At 54.7% G+C, this 12,874-nt stretch overlaps 1 protein-coding gene across 5 annotated transcripts in view; it reads right to left on the bottom strand.

The window, feature by feature from the left end:
• Nucleotides 1–12,874, bottom strand: part of MGRN1 (mahogunin ring finger 1) — a 66,253-nt gene that overhangs the window by 30,361 nt on the left and 23,018 nt on the right. For 4 of the 5 annotated variants that reach the window (XM_082429047.1, XM_082429046.1, XM_082429045.1 and 1 more), the window contains exons 2-5: nucleotides 9,626–9,744; nucleotides 7,930–8,018; nucleotides 7,207–7,353; nucleotides 6,019–6,136 (exon numbers count right to left, since the gene is read on the bottom strand). In XM_082429047.1, coding sequence (XP_082285173.1) covers nucleotides 6,019–6,136; nucleotides 7,207–7,353; nucleotides 7,930–8,018; nucleotides 9,626–9,744 — 473 coding nt within the window. Of the gene's footprint in view, nucleotides 1–5,243; nucleotides 5,374–5,763; nucleotides 5,913–6,018; nucleotides 6,137–7,206; nucleotides 7,354–7,929; nucleotides 8,019–9,625; nucleotides 9,745–12,874 lie in introns of those variants that run through there. The other variant, XM_082429048.1, reaches the window with a different exon arrangement.

Below are 12,874 nucleotides of genomic sequence, written 5' to 3'. Positions count from 1 at the left end.
AGTGATTTGCATTTCCTTTCTCCCTCGCACGCTGAGTGCTGCCTCAGCACCAGCTGACGGGTGGAATAACAGACACTGGTCTGGGGAGGTGTGACGGGGGCCCCTGCCCCGCTGGCCGCCGGGCTCACGATGGACAGCCTAGCCAAGTAAGCACCCTGCACCCCGACCTCGCGGACCCCTGCGGCCACTTGTGAGGGAGGGACTGTTTCTACCTCCAGCTGACAGATGGGAAAGCAAGGGTCGCAGAGGTGGCATAACTTGCTGGATGCTTCATGGACAGAGTGACAGAGCCAGGGTTGCCTCCAGGCCTCGCCCACCTGTGTCCTCCCAGCTCCTGGGAAAGGCCATCACTGCTGCCTGGACGCCGCTGGTACTTCTGTCCTGGAGACTCTGCTCTTATCAAGCCTGACCCACCTGGGGCCTCCTGTCCAGTACTGTCCAAACCCTACTGCAAAGGTGCAAATGGCTGTTGTCCCACTTTTCAGGTGGCAGCACCCCAACTTTCCCTGCAGAAATGGGGGAACAACTTCTCTCCTACCCTGGTACTGTGTGGCCTGGCCAGAGGATGGTATGTCCACCTGAGCACTCTGGGACGCAGGCGGGGACCACACCTCTCCACTGGTCTGCAGGGCGCCAGCAGAGAGCGAGGCCAGCTCGGCAGGAGCACACCCTTCCTGATGACATGGGCCCCTGAAGACACCCAGACACCCTTTTCAGAATCTATGCCAATAAGTTCCTGATTTTCTTTTCTTAAGCCAGACTGAGGTGCTTCTGTCACTTGCAACCGAAGAAGTCCTGACACAGACACCACTTTGAAGGCTCTGCCGCAGCAGACTTCCCGGCGCCTCCCATGAACATTCAGTGCCCAGACCACAGGGCAGCACGCTACATGTGACATTTGTCCAGCGGACTTTGCAAACCCAACAGAAGACCCGGTGCTGAGCCAGGGACAGAGGTGGAGACGACAGGGCACCATGACCTCCGCTCTCCCCAGACACCAGGGCCTAGGGGTGGGGGGGAAACCCTGGGAGTGCAGGGACCCAGGGAGCAAGGACCACCTCCTCCCAGACTCCTGCTCCCCAGAGCTTGGCGCATGAGTCACGCCCCAGAGCCAAGCACGCGGGGAGAGGACAGAGACTTCCACCCTCCCAGAGAGTCTGAGGGAGACATTTTTTAGTTTTTGGCCACGCCAGGCAGCATGCGGGATCTTAGTTCCCCGACCAGGGATCGAACCCGCGCCCCTGCAGTGGAAGCGTGGAGTCTTAACCACTGGACCACCAGGGAAGTCCCAGGAGACACTTATTTTTAATGCAGGGGGTGAGGCTTTCTTAGGGAAAAAGGCGGCCAGGTCAGGAGAGAGAGCAGCAGCTGACGCCAGCAGGAGTCCCGCCCAGGCTCCCCTCAGGCTCTGCTGTCACAGAGGAGCCGTGGACGAGGGTCTTTGCAAGGCCTAGGTCAGGTGGACACTGGGAAATAGGGGAAAGGCAAGGTGTGGGGGAGGAGGGGACGTGGCTTTGACTGAAATAAATGGAAGCCCATGAGGAGCTGGTGGGAAAACTGCAAAGAAGCCCCACGAGCCACGAGGAGATCTGTAGGTATTGACCTGGAAAGACTCCACAACATGGTGCAGTAAGAAAAGAAAATGATGCCTGTGTGGGGCAGGGGGCATATGGGAAACCTCTATACCTTCCTCTTAATTTTGCTGTGAACCTTAAACTACTCTAAAAAAGTCTTACAATTAAATTAATTTAAATTAAATTAAAAAGCAAACTGCAGCCAAGAGGAATGAAAACATACATCCACACAAAGACTTGCACACAAATGTTCACAGCAGCATTATTCATGATAGCCAAAAGGTGGAGACAACCCAAATGTCCATCAACTGATGAAGGGATAAACAAAATATGATCCCATCCATCCAGTGGAATGTTATTCGGCCATAAAAAGGAATAAAGCACCGATACATACTACAACCTGGACAAGCCTTGAAGACATGATGCTGAGTGAAAGAAGCCAGCACAAAAGGTCACATAGTGTATGATTCTGTTTATGAGAAATGTCCAGAACAGACAAATCCAAAGAGACAGAAAGTGGATGAGCAGTGGCCAGGGGCCGGGGGAGGAATGAGGAGTGATTGCTAGTGGGTAGAGGGTTTCTCTTGGGGATGACAAAAAAGTTCTGGAGCTAAGGCAGTAGTGACGGCTATACAACTCTCTGAATATAGTAAATACCATCGAATTATACACTTTAAAAGGGTGAGCTGGGGACTTCCCTGGTGGTGCGGCAGTTAAGAATCCGCCTGCCAATGCAGGGGACACAGATTTGAGTCCTGGTCCGGGAAGATCCCACATGCCGCGGAGCAGCTAAGCCTGTGTGCCACAACTACTGAGCCTGTGCTCTAGAGCCTGTGAGCCACAACTACTGAGCCCGCGTCCCACAACTACTGAAGCCTGTGCGCCCAGAGCCCATGCTCCACAACAAGAGAAGCCACCGCAATGAGAAGCCCACGCACTACAACGAAGAGTAGCCCCCACTCACCACAACTAGAGAAAGCCCGCGTGCAGCAACGAAGACCAAACACAGCCAAAAATAAATAAACAAAATAAACAAATTTATTAAAACAGAAACAAAAAAATAAATAAAAGGGGGAGTTGTATAGTATGCAAATTATGTCTCGATAAGTTGTTTTAAAAAAACAAGCTACAAAATAATATTTGTACAGTATGACTGCATTTTTGTAAAAAACAAATGCATACAGGAGAAAGTCTAGAAAATAAACCCCATATGGTCAGAAGTGGTCACTTCTGGAAAAGGAGACTGAACTGGGAGCATTCTGCTTGACAGATTCTGTGTAATTTGCACATTTTACTATAAGCATACATTACTGTTATAATCTTTAAATAGGCAAATCTGGGGAAAATGGCTCAAAAAAGGGAGGATGGCCAGGCCTCTGATGGCACAATGCTTACAGCTGAAGGCACGCCTGGCTGTGTCTGGAGACATCTTCAGTTGTCACAATTGCAGCAAGGGACATTCCTGACACCTGGTAGGCAGGGGCCAGGGAGGCTGCTCAACATCCCACAGAGCACAGGACAGTTCCTGCCAGAGAATGGCCCAGGACCCAAATGTCAACAGCACCGAGGCTGAGAAACCCTGGTATAAAGGAGAAACTTGAGTTTGGTGCCAGAGTGTCTGTCACGTCTCTAACACCTACCAACACCCCCTTCAATGCCTCAGCAGGCAAGGACGTCATGCCAGGACGTAACAGCATCCTTCCGCTCTCCATACAGCTTAACTTCCAGAACCTTCTATTTATGGCAAAGCTTAGCCGTTTCCTAGCTACAGTAATGACTGACGAAGTTCCCATTTAAAAATACATGTAATAGGGCTTCCCTGGTGGCGCAGTGGTTGGGAATCCACCTGCCAATGCAGGGGACGTGGGTTCGAGCCCTGGTCCAGGAAGATCCCACATGCTGTGGAGCAGCTAAGCCCGTGCGCTACAACTACTGAGTCTGCGCTCTAGAGCTCGTGAGACAGAACTACTGAGCCCGCGTGCCACAACTACTGAAGCCCGCGTGCCTAGAGCCCATGCTCTGCAACGAGAGAAGCCACCACAGTGAGAAGCCTGTGCACCATAACCAAGAGTAGCCCCTGCTCGCCGCAACTAGAGAAAGCCCGCGCCCAGCAACGAAGACCCAACGCAGCCAAAAATAAATAAATAAAATAAATTAAAAATAAAAAAAATAAAAAAATAAAAATACATGTAATAGAGGGAGGAATGGGAGTGACTGCTTAATGGGTGCAGGACTTCCTTGTGGGTGATGAGAACAGCCTGGAACTGCCCAGTGGTCACACACTATGAATGCACTGTCACTGATTTAAGTTTATATTTTGGGTATTCTACCGCAATAAAAAACACCTGTAAGAAAAACTGAGCTGATTTCAAGAACATATTAGTGGGAATTCTCTGTCGGTCCAGGGGTTAGGAATCTGCACTTTCACTGCTGAGGGCCCAGGTTCGATCCCTGGTCAGAGAACTAAGATCCCGCAAGCCGCGTGGTGTGGCCCAAAAAAAAAAAAAGGACATCTTAGCTGAGGTGATAATCAGAAAAGGCAAAGATGAGGATGGGGTCCCAGGATAACAACACTGGACAGGCCCACCAGGCCACATGCTGACAAGCTGAGGACGCAGGTTCCCTGATGCACTGAGGGAGCAAAGGGGGTGCCCTCGTGGAGCACCCAAGACTGGCGTACAAGTCAGGTCTGCGCTCAGGACAAGTGACCCAAACCGTTGGTGATGCAGCACACCCGCAAATGCACGGGGGATGTTTCAGAGCCAAAATGCCAAGACTGGGCTATTTCAGAGGTCACCAAGCTGAGGTGCAGCCTCAGCCCAGCTGCCCTGCAGTCACCATAGGTGGGGGCACCCACTCACCTGCCCACCCAGCCCCTCTGCCCTTGGGGAGCTGACCCTCCCCATTCACAGGAGGGTGGGTGGGACCAGATGCACCTGCCGGGCATCTGAACCGGGAATGTGTGCACGCAGGGATGGAACCATCCCGATGGCACGGGGCTGTGCGCAGGGGGCCCCCAGGACTACTATTCAGCTTGGCCTTTGACTTCGACGGCCCCACCCGGCTTCCAGAAGACCTGTCTTTCTCACGTGGTAAAACAGAGGGGGCTCCTGTTGCTCAACATCAAAGCACCCTGACCAGCAAGCACACGCGGCCGGGAGTAACTACCAGGGCGTGGCCTTCACCGTCTGACATACCCGTGATCCAGAACCTTCCTGGCAATTCCCACACTACACCATGCCCTGCTACCTCCAATCCTTCCCACTCATGTATTTCAGTAACACAATACGTGACTACCCTCTGTCAAAAAAAAACTAGAGAATTCAGCTAAGTCAAAGAAGCCAGACATGAAAGGCCACATACTGTACGGTTCCATCCATATGAAATGTCCAGAACAGGTAAATCCAGGGAGACAGAAAGCAGATTAGTGCCAGGGGCTGGGGCAGGAACAGGGATTAACTGTAAAGGGCATGAGGGATCCTATCTGGAGGATAGAAACATCCTAAAACTGGATTGTGGTGATGGCTGTGATCACAGAGATTTACTAAAAATCACTGAATTGGACACTTAAAATGGGTGAGTTTTATGATATATAAACTCTACCTTAATAACCTGGTTTTTTTAAAAAAAACAAAATAATTCAGGGGTGTACACAGTATTGATACTCACACTGTACACATGCAGCGTGTATGTGTGTGTCTCCCTTATATCAAGCTCCGTTGCAGAAATAACCACTGTCTTCAGCTTGACGGGAATCTTTTCTGGCTCTTCCTCAAGGATTATGTACACATACATGTACCTGCAGAAGTGGTCTTGTGCACATCTGTGGCTGTCACATATGTGTGATTACATGGTATTTGTCTGTAATGTGCTCTTCTCCAAGCCCAAGAGGTGCTTCCACATCAGCATGTACAGCAGACATAAGCTTTGTCAGCTACTTTAAGGCTCACGACATCCCAGAACGGAGCTGGACTATGGTGCCCCCATTATATATACAGGGGGTTCCCATGATGTCAGTGACCCAAGCGATACCTCCGTAACGGACATGTAGATTGTTTCCAATGTACTATTACAGACAGAGCTGCAGGGAGTACCCTCCACGTCGCGTAAATCACTGTCCTTAGCTACGGAACCGCTGGGGCGGGAGGCACCCTGCCACGCTGCAGCCCCGTGGCCCTGACAACCATACCGGAGCCCATACGGAGCTTCTAACTGCCGCTGCTCCGTCTGGCCGCGATCACCCAGTCCAGCCAATGCCTGCACCGACCGCGATCCACAGTCCAGGTACCCCGGCTGGGCACACAGACCTTGGTCAGCAGCCATTCCTGACACTTACCAACCATGTGAGGAATCTGAGTGAACAGGCCCCACTGTGCTTGCCCCCCTCCAGGGGAAGGAACTCGGGGAGGGGCCAGGGGAAAGGGGGGCCTAGCCAAGATGTTACCTCATCGTCCTTCCACTCCGAGAAGTCGATCTTGAAGGAGGGCAGGGAGAACTGCTGGCTCACCCCCCGCTTATAGTGGACAGTCTCGGACTGCAGGGCCAGGCTCTTGGGGGTGTACCTGAAGGGGCCGAGAGAGAAAGGACAGTGAGACAAACGCTCTGCAGCGTCCCATTCTCCCAGAGCCCACACCTGCCCAATTACTGCTACCTTTCCAGACTTGGCTACACCTTTCCATTTGGCTTTCATGGTTTGTTGACATTTTTGAATGAATACAGTCCAAAAATGCACAGTGCAAAGTGACCCCCAGCCCCGGCCTCACACGTGCTTCCAGCCACCTGCTTCTCTGCCCCGTCCACAACCCGTGTGTCACTCCTGGGAAAGTTGAGGCATAATCACGGCTGTATGAGCAGGTGTTTCTTCTTTAATATTCAAACAGCAGTCCACCTACACTCTGTTCCGACCACTCGTGTGCCCGAAGCTGTCCCACAGTCATCACAGATGGAGGTGCCGTGTTCTTGGGACACTGCATGGGTTCCACCGCGGTTTTACTCTAATTGATTCAACCAGGCCCCCACTGGTGGACACCAGGCAGTCGCCAACATCTTGCTATTCCAAACAAAGCTTCCAGGACTCTCCTCTGCACACATCTTAACCACACATGCAAGCATGTCCCCAAGATAAAATTCCCAGGAAAGGAATGGCTGAGTCAAGCAGCACACACATTTTCAATCCCGATAAGCTCTGGCATCTCCTTATGCAGGAATCCAACCCAGGACCCTCACCCACCTCCCCACACCTGCTGTCCCTGGGGCCTCACTCAGTCTCTAGGACAAAGGACACTCTCGAGGGCCCTGGCACGTCCGGCCTGAGACTGACACTGGGGGAGGGGCTGCTCTTACACGAACAGGGACTCACAGCCCGAGCTCTCAGCCACCACTCCACCCCCGGATCAAATCTGGCCTCCGAGGGGTTTCCTCCGACAGGACGGAAGTGGGTGCGTTTCTGCCCACCCTGCCTGGGTCTGGCCTTGCAGCCTGGAGGCAGGCCTGCCGTGGTCGTGCTGAAGTTGCCGATTTCAAACTTTTGGGGCCAGCAGGGCCCTATTTCAAATCAAAGCTCCTAAAGTTCAAATACACAATACAGACAGAAGCAGAACCACTGGGCTTGCCAGGCCCCACGGGGACTCACGCAGCCGTCCCATTCAGGAACTCCTCCACTGCCTGGCAGTAGATGGTGATGGCCACCCGGGCGTCGGCGTCGAAGGTGAACTCCAGGCTGTAGAGGACTCGGGGCTTCTCGCCGTCCTCAGTGGGGCTGTCAGCACCGTCCTTGTACCTGCCGGGGAGACAGAGGAGCAGGGCAGGTCAGGGGCCGCGCCTGCGAGGGTGTCCCCACCCCATACAGCACCCCCGCCCCCGCGGGGGCCCCAGAGTCAGCTGCCTGGCTGCATCCCACCTCCCTAGGAATGTGGAGGCCGTTCCCTGTTCGGACAACAAGGCCCAGCAACGCAGGGTCCTCCTTCCCTTGTCTTCTGCCCACAGAAAGGGAGACCAGTCCTGTGGGTTTAGAAATGGCCCCGACCCCTCAAGTCTTCCAGGTCTGAGGCGGTGTCTCAGCCTCGTGGCAGTGGGGGTGTGCTGAGCGCTGAGGGTGCTGGGCGGCATCCCTGGTCCCTGCCTGCCAGATGCCAGCAGCACCGCCCTCGCCCACCCCCAGCTGTGACAACCAAGACTGTCTCCAGACCCGGCCCAACACCCCTGGGGCACAGGCGCCAGGCTGAGGCTGGAGTTCCACAGGCAGAACCTGCGGGCCCCTCCCCTCCCCACCCTCCCCCAGGGGCAGCTCTGGAATCGAGTCCTGATTCTACACAAGGGGGAGTAGGGCCCACGGGCGTGGGCGGGGAAGGGTTACCTCACGAGCCGGAGGGAGTCTTTGCGGATGTTCACCAGGCTCCTCAGTGTCTTCACCGGCTCGTGGGGGGCGGGGGTGACGTAAGGAAACTAGGAGGGAAAGAGCAATTCCAGGTAACCCCCAGGGCATGGCAGCGGAGGGAAAACAGGGCTTCATCAGAGCAACGGTCACAACCCTGCCTGTCATCCTGGGCCCTTGCACTGACCACAGACAGCACTCCCCACATCCACATCCAAGGAAACCACAGGCGACACGGCCAGCACGTGGGAGAGCCGGGACCGGAACTGCCTGAGGATTCTGGGTCCCCAGTTGCAGGAAGGACCCTCAGCTGCGTCTCCGGGGCAGAGGCTAGGGTTGGGGCTCTCAGGCCACGTTCCTGGAGGTGGGACCTGCCGTCTCACTGCTGCCCTGAACAAGGCAGGCTCTCCACACGAGGACGATGGTCGATACCGGTTTCGGAAGGGACTTGTGCCCACACAGGCACACACACACACACGCACGCGGGCACACACGCACATGCACGCACACACACACACACACGGGTCCTGTAAAACTGGTGGTGTCTGGAAGGCTTGGGCACGGGGTCAGTCTCCTGCTGGTGACAACGCACTGAGTCTTAGCAGATGTCGTCACTGGGAAGCCGGGTAAAGGACACCCGGGGTCTCTCCATCACTTCTCACAACTGCAGGTGACTCTACGATGGTCTCAAGGAGAAAGTGACACAAGACAACAGATCTACAGGCAGCCTGCAGAGCCAGGCCCTGGGTCTGAGCCAAGGCTACAAAGACGTGGAAGGCAGGTTCTCCTCCTGTTGTCACAAACTTGGGAGGGTGGGCAGCTCAGTACAACGTGGAAGCCCCACTGGCCCCACGGGTGGGGGACCAGCACTCTGGGCCCCAGGCCAGTTAAAGGACCAAGACTTCATGTCAACCAGCTGCTCTACAGCTAAGACAGCCTGGAGACCCCTGGTCCAGGGAATACCACCCCCACCAGGCCCAGGACTCAGCAGCCTTAGGGGACAGAGTCCAGTGTCTCCTGAGAGAGAGGGCCTCCTGCCTGGGCCCTTGGCCAGGCAGGGGACCATTATCTCAAGATGCAAAACCCAGGCCCCTGCTCAGCAATCCCCCACAGCTCTCTCTCTCTCTTTAGTCTCCAGCCATCAAGCGTTCCCTTCTTTATTGCCTGCACCCCACATACTAAACAGGGCAGGGTCTGTCCTCCGTTTCCAGCCCCTGGAAGAGTCCCTAGGTACACAGCAGGTGCCAAATGTGCGTTGAACGAAGGAACAGCAGTGTATGAAGTGCACTCCTCTGGTGACTAGTGAGGACGAACTTGTAAAAAACGGTCCTGGCCGTTTGCGTTTCCGCTTTGGATCACATCTCTTGCCCACTGCTCTATGGAATGTGGATGTTCTTTTCCCTTTTTAAAGACAATCATCCAAGAGGCCTGGGATGAAATCCAGAGCCTTCCTCAGCCCCACAGCCTGGACGCACCGGGTTCAGTAGCAGCTGCCCTGTATCCCAGGGACCAACCCTCAGCCATGTGGCCTCTAAGGGGGGACAGGCCTCACGCACACATCACATGCACACATCCAGATGGCACCTCCGCCTCGTTTGGGGAGACTCGGTGCAGGTGCCTGCTCACAGCCAGGGGCCTTGCCACCACTGCCCATGTGCCCAGCCCCACCGAGACCCACCTGGACCGGGCGATTGCCCAGGAAGTTCAGATCCATGTTCTCTCCAAAGAGGTAACCTTCAGGGTGGGGGGTGTCGAATTTCTCACCTCCCATGAAAAAGTGGGAGGCAAAGTAGTTTCCTGGTTAAAAAAGGAAACACAACTGTAGATGATGAGGCTCAATACAGCCCAATGGGAGCATCTCATGGCCGAGAAGCTCAGCCTGAGAAAGGCCAGCTCCAGACACAGCCTCAGCCCCTCCACCTGGCCCACCCCACCTCTGTACCTGCCCCTCTCCGGGGCCTCTCCTCCCCACTCCTGGACTCATCCAGGCCCCCGCTCCAATATCACTTCCTTCTGCAGCAGGTTGAATTGCGTCCCCTACAAGGACATGTCCCAGTCCTCACCCGTGGCACCTGTGCATGTGACCTTGTATGGAAATAGGGACCTTGCAGATGGAATCCAGTTAACAGGAGGTCAGACTGGATGGGGGCCCCTAAACCCAGTGACCGGTCTCTCCATAAGAGAAAGAGGGAGATGTGGACACACACACACACAAAGGGAAGAAAGCTGTCTGACAACAGAGGCAGAGACTGGAGTGACGCGGCTACAATCAAGGAGTGCCTCGAGCCTCCAGAAGCTGGGAGAGGTGGGAAGGAGCCTCCCCTAGAGGCCTCAGAAGGAACCAACCCTGTGGACACCTTGATTCTGGACTTCTGGCCTCCAGAAGCTGGGAGAGGTGGGAAGGAGCCTCCCCTAGAGGCCTCAGAAGGAACCAACCCTGTGGACACCTTGATTCTGGACTTCTGGCCTCCAGAACTGTGAGAATAAATTCTGTTGTTTTAAATCACCCAGTTTGTGGCACCTCGTTACAGCAGCCATAGGAAACGAATACACTTTCTCTGACCCCCAGACTAAATCAGCCTCCCCACCCCAAATCCGAGCCCTGAGTACTTTTTCACCTCAGTACTGGCCACAGTGTAAAACTGTGTGGACCTGAGTTATTTCATTTCTATCTGACTCCCCTCCATGAGGACTGAGGTTATACGTCCCTGGCACACTTAGGCACTAAATTCAAGTTTCTTGTAAAAATAGATGGCTACAAGGCATCGGACATGGGTCAGCTTCAAAGAACTGAGCTCACAGCCTTGCTGGGGAAACACTAGAAGTACCGCCTCCCCCAAGCTTCCTGATCTGATACTTGCCCACTGTCCCCCGTTTCTCTCTGGCACAGAGAAAGGCCAGGTAACCAGAGGGCCCTGTGAATTCTGTGGACCAGAGGGAATCCTGGGCCCCTTGAGCTTTGGTGGGCGCCCTGCATGGATCTGTGTGCCCTTCCCGAGAACCACAACCCCAGTTACGCGGGACACAGCCTTGGCTGCCTAGGCTGGGAGGCCCAGAACCGGGAGTCCAGCCTGGTGGCTCTCGACTGCAGGGAACGTAGCCAGGACATATCAGGCCAGGGCGTAGCCCCAACCCACGTGTGGACCAGGAACCAGACAGAGCCAACCGCAGTGAGAGAAAAAGAATAAAGTGGTGACTAGTTAAATAAATACAATACTCCTGATTTTATGGAACACCATATAATAGCTGCTAAAGAGCGTCAAACAGACCTGGATACTGACGCAGAAAAATGGTCACGGAATATTTGTTGGATGCATTCCAAAACCCCTTTTGAGAGGTAACTGCACACACTTAGGCGTGCATAATGCAAGTTGTGAGTACACAGAGAATGGTCAAAAGGACGCACCCAAAAAGCTGCCGAGAAGTCAGTTGGGAGCAGGTGCGGCGTGGACAAAAGCCCAGACGTTCTGCTCCATGTTAGATCTTTTCACTGAACATGAACCACTCGTGGTGTACTTATCAGAATAAAAAGACTAAGTGCGATGCAGGGAAGCACCTGGGCCCTTCCAAAATCACCTGGGATTTGCACTCAGTCCCGTCTACCGCACTGAGAGCATCAGTGGATTTTAATGTGCAAAGGCTTTAAAAAGGTGGTTGTTCCCACACTGGCCCTATTGGGGTGGGGCACAGGCGGTCTCTGGACCTGTCTCTGGACAGGTGGGCTTGTGGCCCACCCAACCTTGAGCCCGAATCACAGGGCAGGTGAGAGGGGTGTCAGCTGGGAGCTCCGGGGGCAGCCAGCCCGGAGCCACCTGGTCTGCCAGGACTGTGATTAGGCCGTGACAATGGCACACAGCACAGCCGACAAGCAAAGTCACATGCGCTAGGCTCTGTGACAAGTCAGGGCCGCAGTGGCACGTGACAGAGGGTGCACGGAAGCCCAGCGGCGGCCTGGGCCCCGCCCTGCCAGGACCTCCACGCTGCTCACAGGCCCTGAGGTGGATCCAGAGGCCGCGCAGCACTGGTCTGGAGGGAAGGTTCCAGGCGAGGCGGAACCAGGCCTGGGGCCCAGCCATCCCTGCAAAGCCCTCCAGGCAGAGACAGGCCCCTGGCCCGGAAAATCCTGCTCCAACCTCCCCCTGGGGGACCACAAGGCCCAATCACATTATGTCCAACAAACCTCCAGAATTTCCACTCCATAAGCAGAAAGTGGGTGAGGAGGTTCTCCTCTAAGGAGGCCCCATGTTCTCACCTCCCGGTGTTCATGTCTCTGGGGAGACTTCCCAGACTGAACAGGGCTGACCTGTGTAACCAGCAGGACACTGTGGAATTGACCGAGTGGGACTTCCAAGGCTCTGGGGGGGAAGCCGGCTGCCGCGCTGGACACTCAAACAGCCCCATGAAGGGGTCCATGTAGTGACAAACTGAGGCCTCCAGCCACCGGCCAGCACCAACCTGCCAGCCCTGCGAGGGAACCACGTGGGAATCAGACCTTGGAGCCCGGCTGACAGCAACCTCAGGGGAGACCCTGAACAAGAACCACCCAGCGAAGCCACTCACAAATTCCTGACCCACAGAAACCGTGATAATAAGCATTTATTGTTATAAATGGCTAAATTTTGAATTTGTTACTCAGCAAGAGATAACTAACATGATGGGCTTCGAAATCCAGTCTGAGTGACCCTCTCTGGGCTCCTGAAAATAACATTTTTCTGTGGCCACCACGCTGCTCAACGCCACCACCACCTACTGCTGGAGTCCTGCAATCCACTCCCTGGTCTCCCCACTTCCACAGCCCCAAAGGCTGTTTCCCACATCCCAGTGCTCATAATGAGGGGCCTTCTGATGCCTCCTTAATCACACCAAAACAAGTCCCAGACTCCTCCCCATGGCCTGCGGCGGACCCTGCCAACCCCGTCCGTACCCC

This window comes from Balaenoptera physalus, assembly GCF_965194825.1.
Source record: "Balaenoptera physalus genome assembly, chromosome: 16".
In the NCBI taxonomy this organism is placed as follows: domain Eukaryota; kingdom Metazoa; phylum Chordata; class Mammalia; order Artiodactyla; family Balaenopteridae; genus Balaenoptera; species Balaenoptera physalus.
The sequence above is the reverse complement of the archived record's forward strand: the minus strand, read 5'-3'. Positions and strand labels throughout refer to the sequence as shown.